This window comes from Sceloporus undulatus, chromosome 3, assembly GCF_019175285.1.
Source record: "Sceloporus undulatus isolate JIND9_A2432 ecotype Alabama chromosome 3, SceUnd_v1.1, whole genome shotgun sequence".
Lineage (NCBI taxonomy): Eukaryota > Metazoa > Chordata > Lepidosauria > Squamata > Phrynosomatidae > Sceloporus > Sceloporus undulatus.
The window spans coordinates 85986764-86000175 of NC_056524.1; the positions used below are offsets into that span (position 1 = coordinate 85986764).

A 13412-nucleotide genomic window follows, 5' to 3' on the forward strand; every position below is an offset into this window, starting at 1 on the left:
CCAGGGTGAGCAGGCGTCCTCCTTTTCCAGGACACGTCCTCCTTTTCGCCCTTCCCCCCAGGAAGCCTTTCAAAACACCGTCCTCCATTTTGAGCAGGGACTCACACTGCTTTTCTTTGGCCAAGCCCCCCCTAATCCCCCCCCAGAAGGTCCTCCTTTTGGCGGTGCCTGGTCCTCCTTGGGGCCCAAAGAGGCTGCCATGGGTCACCCTTTTCCCTCTCTTTCAAAGGGGGGGGGGCTTTAGGGTTTGCAAAAAGCCAAGGCAAGGCCAGCGCGGCGCCTTCTTGCGACATTCCCCCTCCAAAACACAGCCAAGCCAGGCAGCAGCATCCTTGGAGCCCCCCAAAGCCAGCCAAGGAGGGGGCCAGCAAGCCAAGTGGGTGCAGCACCAGGGCCCCGAAAAGGAGGAGCCCCCCCCTCAGCCCCACAAGCCCAGCCCCACCAGCCAGCCCCCTCCCTCCCTCCGGCCGCCCCCTTCCCTTCCCTTCCCTTTCCCCTCTGACTGCAACAAGCCTTGCCTCAGCCACACAAGAAGCCTTGCTCCAGGTGGAAGCCCCCTGGCCTCCCCTCCAGGTGGCTCTACAGGGTTGCCTCCCCCCCCTTCAATCCCCTTTTAGGCGAAGAAAAGCCTGCGTTTTCCCCTCCTCCTCCTTTTGGTTAAAAAAGGGAGGGCTTCACAGCAGGAAATAAGAAATCTGCCTTCTTGCCATGGGCGCTGACTAAAGCAGGGAGGAAGAGGCAGAAGGAGAAGCAGCAGCAACCAGGAAAAAAGGAGGAGGAGGAGAAGAGGCTGCCTCCCTCCCTTCCTTCCCAGCTCCTCCATCGCCGCCTCTGCTTTCCAAACCTGCAGCCCCCCTCAAACTTTGAGCCTCTCTGGCGGGGCCCCGGAGGAGTCTCGACTCGACATAAATGGGTGAGTGTGGACCACCCCAAGGCTGCTGGGCTTCTCAGAAGAGTGGGAGCCAGGAGACAAGAGGACCTCGGTCCCTCCTCTCCCTCTCCCTGGCGTTTGCAGCCTGGTTTCCGAAGCCCCTCTCGCCTCTCTCCTTTGGGGAGTTTTGGGGGGGGGCTCCCCATGCCAAATAGCCTGGCCTCCTGGGACACCCAAGGGCCTGCTTGGCGACCCCGAAGGGGGTGGGGGGAAGGGGGTCTTATTTCTTTCAATGGTTTGTACCCCCTTTTCTGCCACAAATAAGGGGGCGCAAGGCGGGGAGTGGCGTGGCGCAAAGGCGCCTCAGGGCCAGCCCTGCCCTGGGCTAAGAGCACTAGTCCCTTCCCTCCCTTGTTTTGAAGCTTGGGGGGGGGGGGTTGCTCTGTTGTGGGTTGGAGGGGAGGCCGAGGAGACAACACACAGACCCACACTTCACACAACAACACAAATAATAAATAAATGACAAAACCAGGCGCCAGAGAGGGGCCTGGGAGGGAAGGAGCCCCTTGCGCTCCCCTCTCTGGCTGCTGTTGCTGCAGTGGATGGGGAAAGGGGGGTACAAAGGGGCAGCAAGGGAGCCTCAAATCCCCCCAAACTCCATCTCCAGCCCCCCACTTCTCCCCCTCCACGCCTTGGTGCGGAAATCATGACAGGAAAACAACAAAAGGGGCTGCCTTTGACACACATATATATACATATATGCCCAGGGAGAAGAGTGTGCCAAGCTCTTCCTCTTCTCCCCACAGCCACCGCCCCCGGTTCTTTCCCCCCTCATCTTTTATCACCTCGAAAGAAATCCCCTCTAAAACACCCCCTTCCACACACACACCCATTTCTTTTGGCAAAGAACCCCTGCTGCTTGGTGGTTTGGGGATGCTATGGGTGGAGGAAGAAGAGGAGTAGTGGCTGGCTTGCTCACCTGTGTAGCTCTCCCTGCCCAGCTCAGACTCGGAGGTGTGGCAGGCTTTTCAGGGTAATACATATTATATTATATTGCACATATATGATATAGTATATATAATATTATATATCACATGAGGAGGGGGGGCTGCTATATATGTGTGTATGCATATGTATAGTGTGTGTGTGTGTGTATATATATATATATATATGTATACACATACATGCTTTGACTGGTGAGCCTCATTGATCCTGCCAGGCATCGATCAGGGAAAGGGCAGTCTAGGGTTACCAGATATTTTGTTTTGTTTTTTTGCAGCAGTGCTGCAGAAGAATTCCTATTTCTTTCAAGTTTATGATGGGGTCCCTGGAGCTGAAGGGCTCTGGAATGCCCTCCTGCCCTTTTCTTTCTCTCCCTTTTTTCCCCTCCAAGATTTCTAGCTGGCACACCTGATGTGAGGTTTGCCTTCCCCAAAGTCAGCATCTAAAAAGAGAATATTGAGCCCAGGAGTGAAGTGGTAAACGCCTTCAGAGGCTGAGAAGCAGAAAGCCTAACAGGTTGGCTAGGGCTCTATTGTGTGGGTATGTCGGCAAGAATTAGGGAATGAATCATCCATTTATATCACATGGGGAGGAGGGGGTGCTGCTGTTGCTGCTGTGGCCAGGCAGAAGAGGCAGTGGTACCAGGCACTAGCAATCTCAAAGGCAAGCACCCTGTTCCTGCGTAAAGAAGGGATTATAGTCGCTCTTTCACCATGTGTTTCTCATAAATACAATGTGCTCTCTGTGTTAAAAACATCCATGCTTTGGGAAGTGGGGGGAGTTCAGTTCTTTTGACACAGCCATCCTACAGTGCAGGCCACGTAGTCACACTATATTCTCTTAAAAACATGCATCATGTAGAATACATTTTAAAAATAGCAGCAGGAAGAGAGGTATAAAGTCAGCCTTGTTTGTTTTTGCATGTTACTGAATCCTCTTTTCCCCCAACAGATGCATTGCGGTTGTTGTTGTAGTTGTTGTGTACTTTCAAGTTATTTCTGACTTATGGTGACCCTAAGGCAAACCTAACATGGGTTTGTCTTGGCAATGTTTGTTCGGAGGCGGTTTTGCCATTGCCTTCCTCTGAGGCCAAGAGGGTGTGACTTGCCCGAGGACACCCAGTTGGTTTTCATGGCAGAGATGGGGCTTGAGTCCTGGTCTCCAGAGTCCTAGTTCAGTGCTCAAACCACTATGCCACACTGACTTAGAAAATGTATTGTGGATGTGTGTAATGATTCTTTGTTAATGGACAAAACAGCTTTCTTGCTGACCAAATACTTAACAAGAGTTGTGCAGCTGTAGTCCCTGATGTTTCATGTGATTTACATCAGTTTTTCAGTGTTGAGTTTAATTTATTGTTATAATGTTGTTCATTCTGCATGTTGATATTGCATTCAGGATTAAGATGTATACACTGTATAATTATATTTACCCGTATTTTCCGGCGTATAAGACGACTGGGCATATAAGGCGACCCCCAACTTTTCCAGTTAAAATACAGAGTTTGGGATATAATCATCATATAAGACTACCCCTCTTCCAATCCACACCAAATAATTTTTTTTTAAAAAAAACCCATCAGATTTGATTTCAATATGGTAATTTTAATTCAAATGCTTATGACATGCAGGTCCTTAGCAGGAAACCTTGTTGTATACAAATCCTGCTTGGATTGGTCAGCTCTCCCTACCTGCCCAGCCCTCCCTGTCTCCAAGACTATCAGAGCAGTAGATACTCTCAGACGATCGTTGCATATGGTGGGGATGTGGTCATGGTCATTTTTTAGCTCCCCCCACCATATGCGGCAGCTTGGAAGTTTCAGCACCTGCCCTATAAGACAACACCTGGCGTATAAGACGACCCCCGACTTTTGAGAAGATTTTCCTGGGTTAAAAAGTAGTCTTATACGCCAGAAAATACAGTAATTCTCATTCCACCATTCAGTATTTCTGATGTTCTAGTGCTGGAATGGCTTTGTTGGTTTCCATACAACATGACTGTAATTTTTGCATAACATAGTAATTTGCCTCTTTACTTGCACTAAGATTAAACTGAGATAAAGGGATCCATGCTATGCTTAAATACTCTGAAAATTTAGGAAAACTTTACTTCTCAGTCTGCTTTTTGGTGCATAAATTTCTGTGTGCAGAGTTTGATATACGTAAATGTGCAGTTTGGCTTTTTGTAAATGGCTTTTTGTCAAACATTTGCTACGGAATTTTTATCATAACTGTTCATAAATGAATTTGGCAATGTGGGTGCAGTTGTTTTTATAACATTATAATATAAGCATCAAACCTTGATGCTTAGTCTGCAAGCTTCAAAGGAGGTAGACCTTTGCATCACATGTTGCTTAGTTCTGATTTTTGCTGTAACTGGAAGCGGATATTTATGAATGTGCCCCAGGTCACTCAAATCAATGCAACATATGTATATTATGTACCTGAAAAGTCCAACACGAAACAAAAAAAGTGCACCCACTTGTTAAAATATATAGTGCAAATGAAGACCAATGGTGTCTTCACTAGCTATCTATCCTGGCAGTTGGGCCTGAGATGTTCAGATTACTTATGCAGTTTGGTTGTCCCCTATCTAAACTATTACCCCATAGCTCCCCATCTGCTATCATTGAGAAGTATTCACACAGTTTACAAGGATGCACTTACAGCTAATATCCTAACCACATTATATGACACAATTCTATGTTGATTATAATAAAAAAAAATCCCGTATTTTTCTTTTTCTTTTTGGACTTGCAGCCAAGGAGGGGGTGATTTTAAGTAGAAAACTTTCAATTTGTTTGAAGCATATTCCCGACCAGGGGCCTATATACTTATAAAATTATAGAATCATTGAGTTGGAAGAGACCACAAGGACCATCCAGTCCAACCCCCTGCCATGCAGGAATGCACCATCAAAACACTCCTGACAGATGTCTCTGTTTAAAACCTCTGAAGTTTCTGTTTAAAAATCTCAAAAGAAGGAGATTCCACTACTTGCAAAAGCAGCATGTTCTACTGTCAAAAAGCTCTTCTAGTCAAAAAGTTCTTCCTAATATTTAGGTGGAATTTCTTTCATGTACACTTCCAGGTTTTTTCCCCAGTGAGTTGTATGCTTGGCAGTCTGCACAGCCCTCAAGAGGTTCTAGGAGGTAGAAAAGAGAGGCCTACTGAAGTGCCTCTTACTGCTCTGCAAGATATCACTGTAGTGAACAGAAAACAAACACATACACCTCAATGTGTGATAAATTGTTAAGTGCACACATTTCAACCTGGTTGCATGACTTCCCCATCCCCACATAGAATTGACTGGCTTTATTAATACATTTAAAAATATAAATACTGTAATATAATACATAATTTAGATGTGAGAGTCAACCAGAGGCAAAATGTAGGTGAGCAGGTGGCCTGTCACTGAACTATGGCCTTTTAAATGGATTGATTTTAGCTTGGATGCATGTGCAGCTAATGTCCCAACCACATTGTATGAGGTAGGAAATTTGTGGTGTGTCATATGTTGTTGGATTTCAGCTTTCATCTGCCCTAACCAGTGGTTAGAGTTGATGGGATTTGCAATCCAACATCTACAGTGTCATATATTCCCCATACCAGCACTAAACTGAATGATTGTTAACTGCTATTAAAGAGTAGGTAGCTGTAACTTGAAAACTTATATTTTTCTTAAATAGGTTTCAATATGTTTCTAATATTTGGACTAGCATTCTGTCATGTTCGTTTTTAACAAATTGCAAAATTATTCACTATAGTAGATTGTGTCTAGTGTTGTTGTTTACCTTCAAGTCGTTTCTGACTTAGTCATATAACTAACTAAACAAGGAGAAACACTTGCTTTGTATCTCTACCTCAGTGCTTCAGAAGTTTAAATAACTATTCTGTAAAATATCTGGATCACCACTGACAAATAGCATTTTAAATAATATTTATGGGTACGTATATAGAGAAGAAAAGGGAAGCTGGTAGTTGCTCTTAAGGACTATGTGGGAGGGAAGTACAGTATGAGCATTTACACCAATTTGCTTCATGTTGTTTGACACATAATTGTAATAGAAAATATGATGTTGAAACAGAAACCAGTAAAATACAATTTATTTCAGTGTTTCTATTCTGTCTTGACTAGGTATATTGAGCATTGGACAACATGATCAGTGCTGAGAAAACTCCAACTTATTCCAGTAAATTGTACTTTTTGCACACAACACATCTTGAATATTATGTAACTCTTCCCTTTTAAAAGTAACTTTGCATTATAGAACCAATTTCCTGTGATTGCATAAACCCTCATTTCTGGTTTGTGTCTAGCGTGCAGTCTGGTGTGTTGTTATTCTTTGCTACTGGATAGGAGCATTTAACACTTGGATAACTCGACAATGCTGATTTTTGTCCATTAGGGACTCACTCAGTGGAGAGAATAATTTACCCTCAAGGCTCTGGGACGAATTAAACTACCATCTTGTGGTTACATTTCTGTGTATGTTTTCTTTAATACCTACATGGTTTCCTTGAACTTTTATCGTAGGGAGGAATAAAATGGTGGCCATGTTGCCTTGCAGCAGTTAGTTTAACCCCCCATACATCAAGATGTGTAATCCTGAGCACAGTGGGAGTGTAGGAGGGCTACTGCACAAAATGTCACTGCTCAGCAAATAGATACTTGTGTTGGAACAAATCATATGATCCAGGAATGAACAAAACAGCAGATACAGCAATAGTTTCTAACTGACTTAATATGAGAAGTTCTTGCCTGATCTCACATAGCAATTTGACTGGACTGGGAATCTTAGCAAAACCAAACCATAGATTCTGCCCAACTACATTTTATTGAAAAGAAATCCATGTGTGCAATTCTGTGGCTTGGGTTAAGCCAGTCCAAACTGGAATACCAAACCTATGCTTACAGGCAAAGGCCTGACTATATATACTGTATATGGCATATATCCCTGAGTTCCATGCTGATTTGTGACCATATTAGAATCCGCTTTCATGTTACACATTTCACTGACAGGAATCCTTTAGCAAGACATGTCTCTGTGGTTTGGACATAGCAATTCCAGATATAAGGGAAAGTGCTAAAGATACCTTGCACAACAATGTTATGAAATACCTATGTTAATCCCTGTTTCCTTTTGTGGAGAATATCATAAATTCTTACCTGTGTGACTTTGCAGGCCACCTACGTTAATTTTAATAACACTATTCTATGTGCTCCATAACTAGTAATATAGATTGGAGTGTGAAGAAAGAAATTTTAAAAAGAACACTTTTGATGGCAACCCATGGAAACTTGTGATTTAAAGTTGCTTGAGGTTACTGAGTAAAGTATTCACTTGCATGATTAAGGTAGTTTCTGAACAAATGCCACCTACAGTGACAAAGCCTGTAAGGATAGATTTGTTACTCCAGTTTGGACTTCTCCTTAACCCAAGCCACAGAGTTGCACACATTGATTTCTTTCATGAATTCATACAACTTCATTTGCATGATTTGAAGTGTAGATTAAACTTTTCATTAAATGTTAAATAGAAAACAAACTGGGTGACAGACACACCAAACAATTTATTTTGTTTTATGCATCCAGTTCTGAATGGGTTGACCATGTGGATTAGCCAGATACAGCTTTTGTATCGTCTAGCCATTTGCATTAGGACATTTATCTCCCCATTCTCTGTGATATTCCTACCACTGCATGCCATAAGTAGAAAGTAAGTATAGTGAAGAGCATTGTAAGCATTTCCTCAGGGACAGCTGCTATTACAGCAAAACTGGTTCCTGTTTCAGGTTGGAATTTTAGTTAAGTGCCCAAGTGCTCCAAGTAGAGCCAATTGATCTGTAAGTAGTATTTAGGTTAGAAAAACTCTTATTGAGTGTTCATATCTAGCTAAAACTAAACACAAGATATGTTTATGTTATGTGACACCACCATCATAATGTTTAGTTTTAGCTTCATATATGTAATGTCTCGTACGTTTTCTAACATTTGATCACTTACAGTACTCAGCTATTTTTCCACATATTTACTAACCCAGTTTGCATTGGTAACTGTTTATTAAATGCTTGTTTAATTAAGGAACTTATTGTAGTATAAGTATTACTTTAATGCTTTCTTGTTAATTGGTTTTCCAAGGGTCTGTAAAAACTGTTTTAAAGCATTGTTTAATATTTTTAATGTATTTTTACTTTTAATGTTATATTTCATATATTGTAAAGGCCTTTGGCTATATATACTAATAAAGTTTATGACACTGACACAAATTGCTTATAGGTCATTTGGACACATTGTTTACAGGTCAGTTGGTTTGCTGACATCCATTTAAATGCATTTCAGATAATACAACAAGCTGTTTTCCTCAAATAGTAGCTTGTCTGCATGTTATTGTGGGTCAGTGCTTTAAAAAGTGTAAAATAAATATTTCAAATTGGGCCTTGAGTTTCTGAAATGTTCTTAGCTTCACCTTTCAGCATTTCTTATCAACTCCTCTGGTTTGTTTTACTTTGACCAATTTCTAATATTCACTAGGCGCCATTATGGTGCAGATAGTAGGAACCCCAAACCCAAGATGCTCCAGTGTTCCTGCGCACAGTAGTTGAAATCTTATCCCACTTGCACAGAATTCAAATAATGAAAATGAATGGCAATTGGGCAAGAAGAGCAGTACAACACCTTTGAAACTTAGCTGGGAGTGGATATACATGATAAATATGCAGAGATGCACAAATATACTGGCATCAGAGTTTAAGTCCTTTGGGGGAGGCAATATTCATTTCAGGAGAAGGATCCTTTCTCTGGAGAAGAAATAGGATAATCTGTTACAGAAGCCACAGTTGTGTGTGTATATGTGCCTTCAAGTTGCCTGTCAACATATGGCGAGCCCATGAAGTTAATTAAGTTTTCTTAGGGTGCAATATTAGGCGTGAAACTTGTAGACACTGATCCCTTCTCCTCCTCTTCACAAACCGTTTTATGTGTAAAATGTACACATTGAGTTCATATTGAATTGACTTAAATAAAACTGTTGAACAATGTTTTCCCTTATAAAACACCAAGTGTACACACACACACACACACGGTGTGAATGAAAATATGCACACTAAATAAACAAAATATTTTTATTTAGTACAATGAATGGGGAGTGATGTCTGCGTGTAGATGTAAAGGGGGGGGGGTCCCAAGGATAAAAAGTTTTGAGTATCACTAGTGTAGCTGTTCTTTCTTATACTCCCGCATGTTCAGCAGCCATGCTGGATTGCCTAGCCCGCCTCGTGCCCTTCAGCAGTTCTTTCTATCCATGTCTTCTGCTTTCTGACTGCATGATTAATCACAACAGCAGTAACCTGGGGCTAGACAGTTTTACCTTGCTGGACCTCAAGTAGCCAACTGGTGAAATTGCTGGTCCCCGTAGCAGATAACTCCTCTGGGCCTTCTCCAATTCAGAGTACCATCCTGAAGCAAGGCTGCAAAATAGTATTAAGAAGTAAGAACTGCAACCAAGTGAGCAGTTTACTAAATATAATTGTAGGTTCAATATACTGGAGGAGCAGGACAGATGATAAGGTTGTCAGCTTTCATGTGTACCTTGGAAATCTACACAGCAGATAACCAAGTGTCATTTAACCCATTACTTTGTCCCTATTCTGGTGTGACCTCCTCTGGGATAATCAGTTGTTCTCACCACAAAGGAAGACAAGACACTGCAAAATGCAGGGCATTCAAGGAAAGCGTAGGACATTGCAAAATAAAAACTAAAAGCACTCATAGAAATAGAAATTCATGCTGCTTGGTCATGCTCAAAATGGAGGACATTTTGAAATTCCTCCTGGACAGAAGGTTGACATGTAAGACATGTTCTGAAAAAGGAGGCTGTCTAGTGTCCCTGGCCTCACCTCTTACTTTGGTCAAAAGAGTCTGCAAAGGTGTAGGAGCCTTGCTAGAGCAAAAATTTGGCAACCTTAGGGAAGCAGCAGGGAAAAAGCAGGTGACTGCTACAGGCTACTGGGAAAGTGTATGATCAGGAACTGCACTCTCCAGAACAGCTGTAGATATCTGTTTGAGGCTATTACTGTTGACCCATTTCCTCATTTCTTTCTCTCTTGACCTCTCTCCCCCTCTCTTTTCTCCCTCCCCCACCATTCTCATTCTGCTTTTACCCCTCCCGCCCCTTAATTATAAAGTTAAGATAAGCTGGGTACAGAGAAGCATGGGCTTCTTAAGATACTTATCACTACAACTGAAGATACCACAGATTGAATTTGGGATCCCAGATTCCTGTACATAGGTGCTGTGCTTTACCACTGTTCTTTGTGGACTACTGTTCTTGATTGAGAATGGGGAGGCAGAAAAGGTGCAGTTAGTCAATTGTGCTCCCCTAATGTAGATCCCATGGTCTGACCCAGTGCTAGCGGCTTAAATAACAAGTTATTATTAGTTAACTTGTTGTCTGAGTCATTAGTTCTTAATTAAACAAGTCCAATTGTTGATGTTTATGGCAATGAATTGATTTCCAAATTCACACATGGAGAACAGAATTTATTGCTTTCATGTGCTGCTTTTGGGCTTCCTGTAAGCATCTGCGGTGTCAGCTCTAGCAAAAAAGACACTGGGCTGGACTGTCAGTTAGTTAGATTCAGACTGATGGCTTTTATTTCAAGGAGTATTTAGTTAATACATTGTGGTCACGACCCAGTACCGAAATGGGGTTTTAGCAGTCATACTTGAAATTTATATATCCTTTTCTTTTGCTTAACTTTTTGGCCTGATTCCTTTGGGCATCCACAGTTGGAGCTCAAAATCCTAGTGGGTTTTTTGTTGGTTTGTTTGTTTTGTTTTGTTTTGTTTTTTGGTGTGGAAACATGAGGCAGAGTGCCTGGATTAGCAGTTTCCGCTTCCTGTGTGTTCTGAGTCCCGGTTGTTTCTGAAAATGTCTCCCTTTTTGTCTGAAGTGCCTTTTCATCATAGTTCCCCTTGTATGCACTAAGTGTTCTTGACATGAGGCCAGAAAGACATAAGGAACACAGCATGGGACTGTCATCTGAGCAACTGGATATATATGTGAAGGTATGTTGTGACTGGATGCAGTTGGTCATCGTGATGGTCTTGATAGAATGGAAAGAAGTTCTCCCTCCCTCCCTCCCTCCCTCCGTGTGTGTGTGTGTGTGTGTGTGTGTGTGTAAGAGTGACATTAGCAGACTTTCACTTGTAGTGTTTTGAGGTACACTACATAAAAACAAAGGGAAGCTGCTTCATAAAAAAAAGGAAGCTGCTTCATAACAGATCAGAGTTTCTGGCCAGCTAAGACAGTATTACATACTCTTATTGATAGTGGCCCTCCAGGTTCTTGGACAGAGGTCTTCTGCACATCACAGCTACCTTACTCTTCTAACTAGATGTGTCAAGGATTGAACACGGGGCTTTCTGCATGTAAAACATTAATCCTCTCTTCTGAAAACATTATTTTACCTAGATTCTAGGATAGGTCTGAGATCTATTTCACACTGTACAGTTGCATCATTTTTATCCCACTTTTTTATGTACTTTCAAGTCATTTCTGACACAATGATTCTAAGGTGAACCTATCAAGGGGTTTTCTTGGCAAGATGTAATATTCAGCGGGGATTTCCCTTTGCCTTCCTCTGCCCAGTGCGTTTCCATGGTTGAGTGGGGATTTGAATGATAGTCTCCAGAATCATAGTCTGGTGCTCAAACTATTATACCACGCTGATGTTAGCTGACTTTGACTGTCACAGCTCTGTCATATGGGATCCTGGACTTTGTACCTTTGTGAGATATTTGGAATTCTTTTTTAGAGAGGTCCAGTACAACACTAGAGCTCTTTAGCATAATCCAAACTAGAAATGCTAGAATTCCATAGGATGCTGCTGCAGCAGTTAAAGTGGTGTGAACGTCTGTCTGTAATGCACAGTGAAAAGGGCCTGATTGTTTATCAGTAAGACTAAGCCTCTTTCTCTCACGATAGAGTGATATAGATGTGATAATTGGGGATATGCCACTGTACTGTTATACCAGAATATTGGTAGCACTTTTTTCAGTTTAAATTAATATTTTCCCCTCAAAAAGTCACATCTGAAAAATTAACACAGATGTAAGAACAAAATTGAGGTTGTAAATTAGCTGTTCTTCTTGTCTACTGCATTCTCATTGGTTAAAGTATTATCTCACACTGGTGTGCATAATTGTTTAAAAGCTGAATTGTCATTCTTTGCTCCTGTTTGTTATTTCTTCCCATTTAGTCAAGTTATATTTACTTGGTACTATGACTGTCTTTTCTATCTATTCCTCAGCAGTCAGTGAAAGCAAACAACTGCTGTTTCATAAGACTAGGTATATGCTAAATGATGCACCTCTTCATGCAGGCGACACTGTATATTTAAATTTCATACCATGCCAATCCTAGTTTCCTACCAACTACACATGGAGAATTCTGGAGTATAATACATCAGGGGTTCATGGTGTAGGAAGATATGTTTCATATGTGAAGGAAATGCAGATAATCAGACATTTAGCCCAAGTGTATCTTATTGGTACATTTGTACTGTGCATAAAAATATTTCTGTGCAGCAAGAAGGAAATGGAAAATTTCCCTCTGGAATTAAATCATTGTTTTTTAGCAGAAAAAGCATTATATTTTGATAAATATTCTGTGGTATTTAATACACAGATTTGGAGCTACGTGCAGCCTGAAATGGTTTTGCATGTGATGTTACCCTCCTTTACCTTGCAAGCCTTCATCATATACCATATATCTATTCAGCATCTGTCCCAGTTCTAGTGTAAATGTACACTAAAAGTTGAATATCAATCCAGAAAATTATACTGTTTACATAGAAGTGAGTGTGTGATAGGCTGTTGGTAAAGGGTAATTGACAGGGGGAGAGGGTGGCTGAAGAAATAAATGATGTGTGGTAGAACAGTGGTCATTTGCTGACCTATACTGGTCCATGAGCCATCAGCTGCTAGTCCCAGGTAAAATTCCAGGAAAGAAGGATATCATTTTAGCCAATGGGAACAGATATGGTATTGATCCCTGGCAAACTGGGATGAAAAAAAAAAAGCTAATCGCCCACATTAGATAGGTTGAGCAGCACTGTAGTAGAAAATCTTGTTGACAGGGCCAGTAGGGGTTGTTATGTTTATATGAGCTTTAAAAAGTTGGATTCAAAGAAGACTCATATCATTTAAAGGAAAAGCAGTTCTGGATCCAGTCCATAAAACCCAATGAACTCTTTAAATATGGAAATATATACTATGCAGTTCTTGAGAATTTTGCACAAGGATTTCACTACTCCTCTGCAGGGACATTTCCCAGCCCCTAGTTACCTATGGAGGGATGGCTGGGGGCAGGGAAAGGTCTGGGAGGAAGAGGAACCAATGTGTGCCTATTCCTCCTCCCCCCAGGACATTTCCCAGCTTCCAGCTGCCTCTGGAGGGACAGTTGTGGGTTGGGAAAGGTCCCAGCAGGGAGGAGAACGGGTGCATCCCTATTCCTCCTCCTCTCCAGGGACCTTTC

At 42.0% G+C, this 13412-nt stretch overlaps 1 protein-coding gene across 1 annotated transcript in view; it reads left to right on the plus strand.

The window, feature by feature from the left end:
* Positions 1-496: 496 nt before the first annotated feature.
* SH3KBP1 (SH3 domain containing kinase binding protein 1) overlaps positions 497-13412 on the plus strand; it is a 260100-nt gene continuing 247184 nt past the window's right edge. The window contains 1 exon segment of the mRNA XM_042458735.1: positions 497-913. Coding sequence (XP_042314669.1) covers positions 910-913 — 4 coding nt within the window. The 5' untranslated portion in view covers positions 497-909.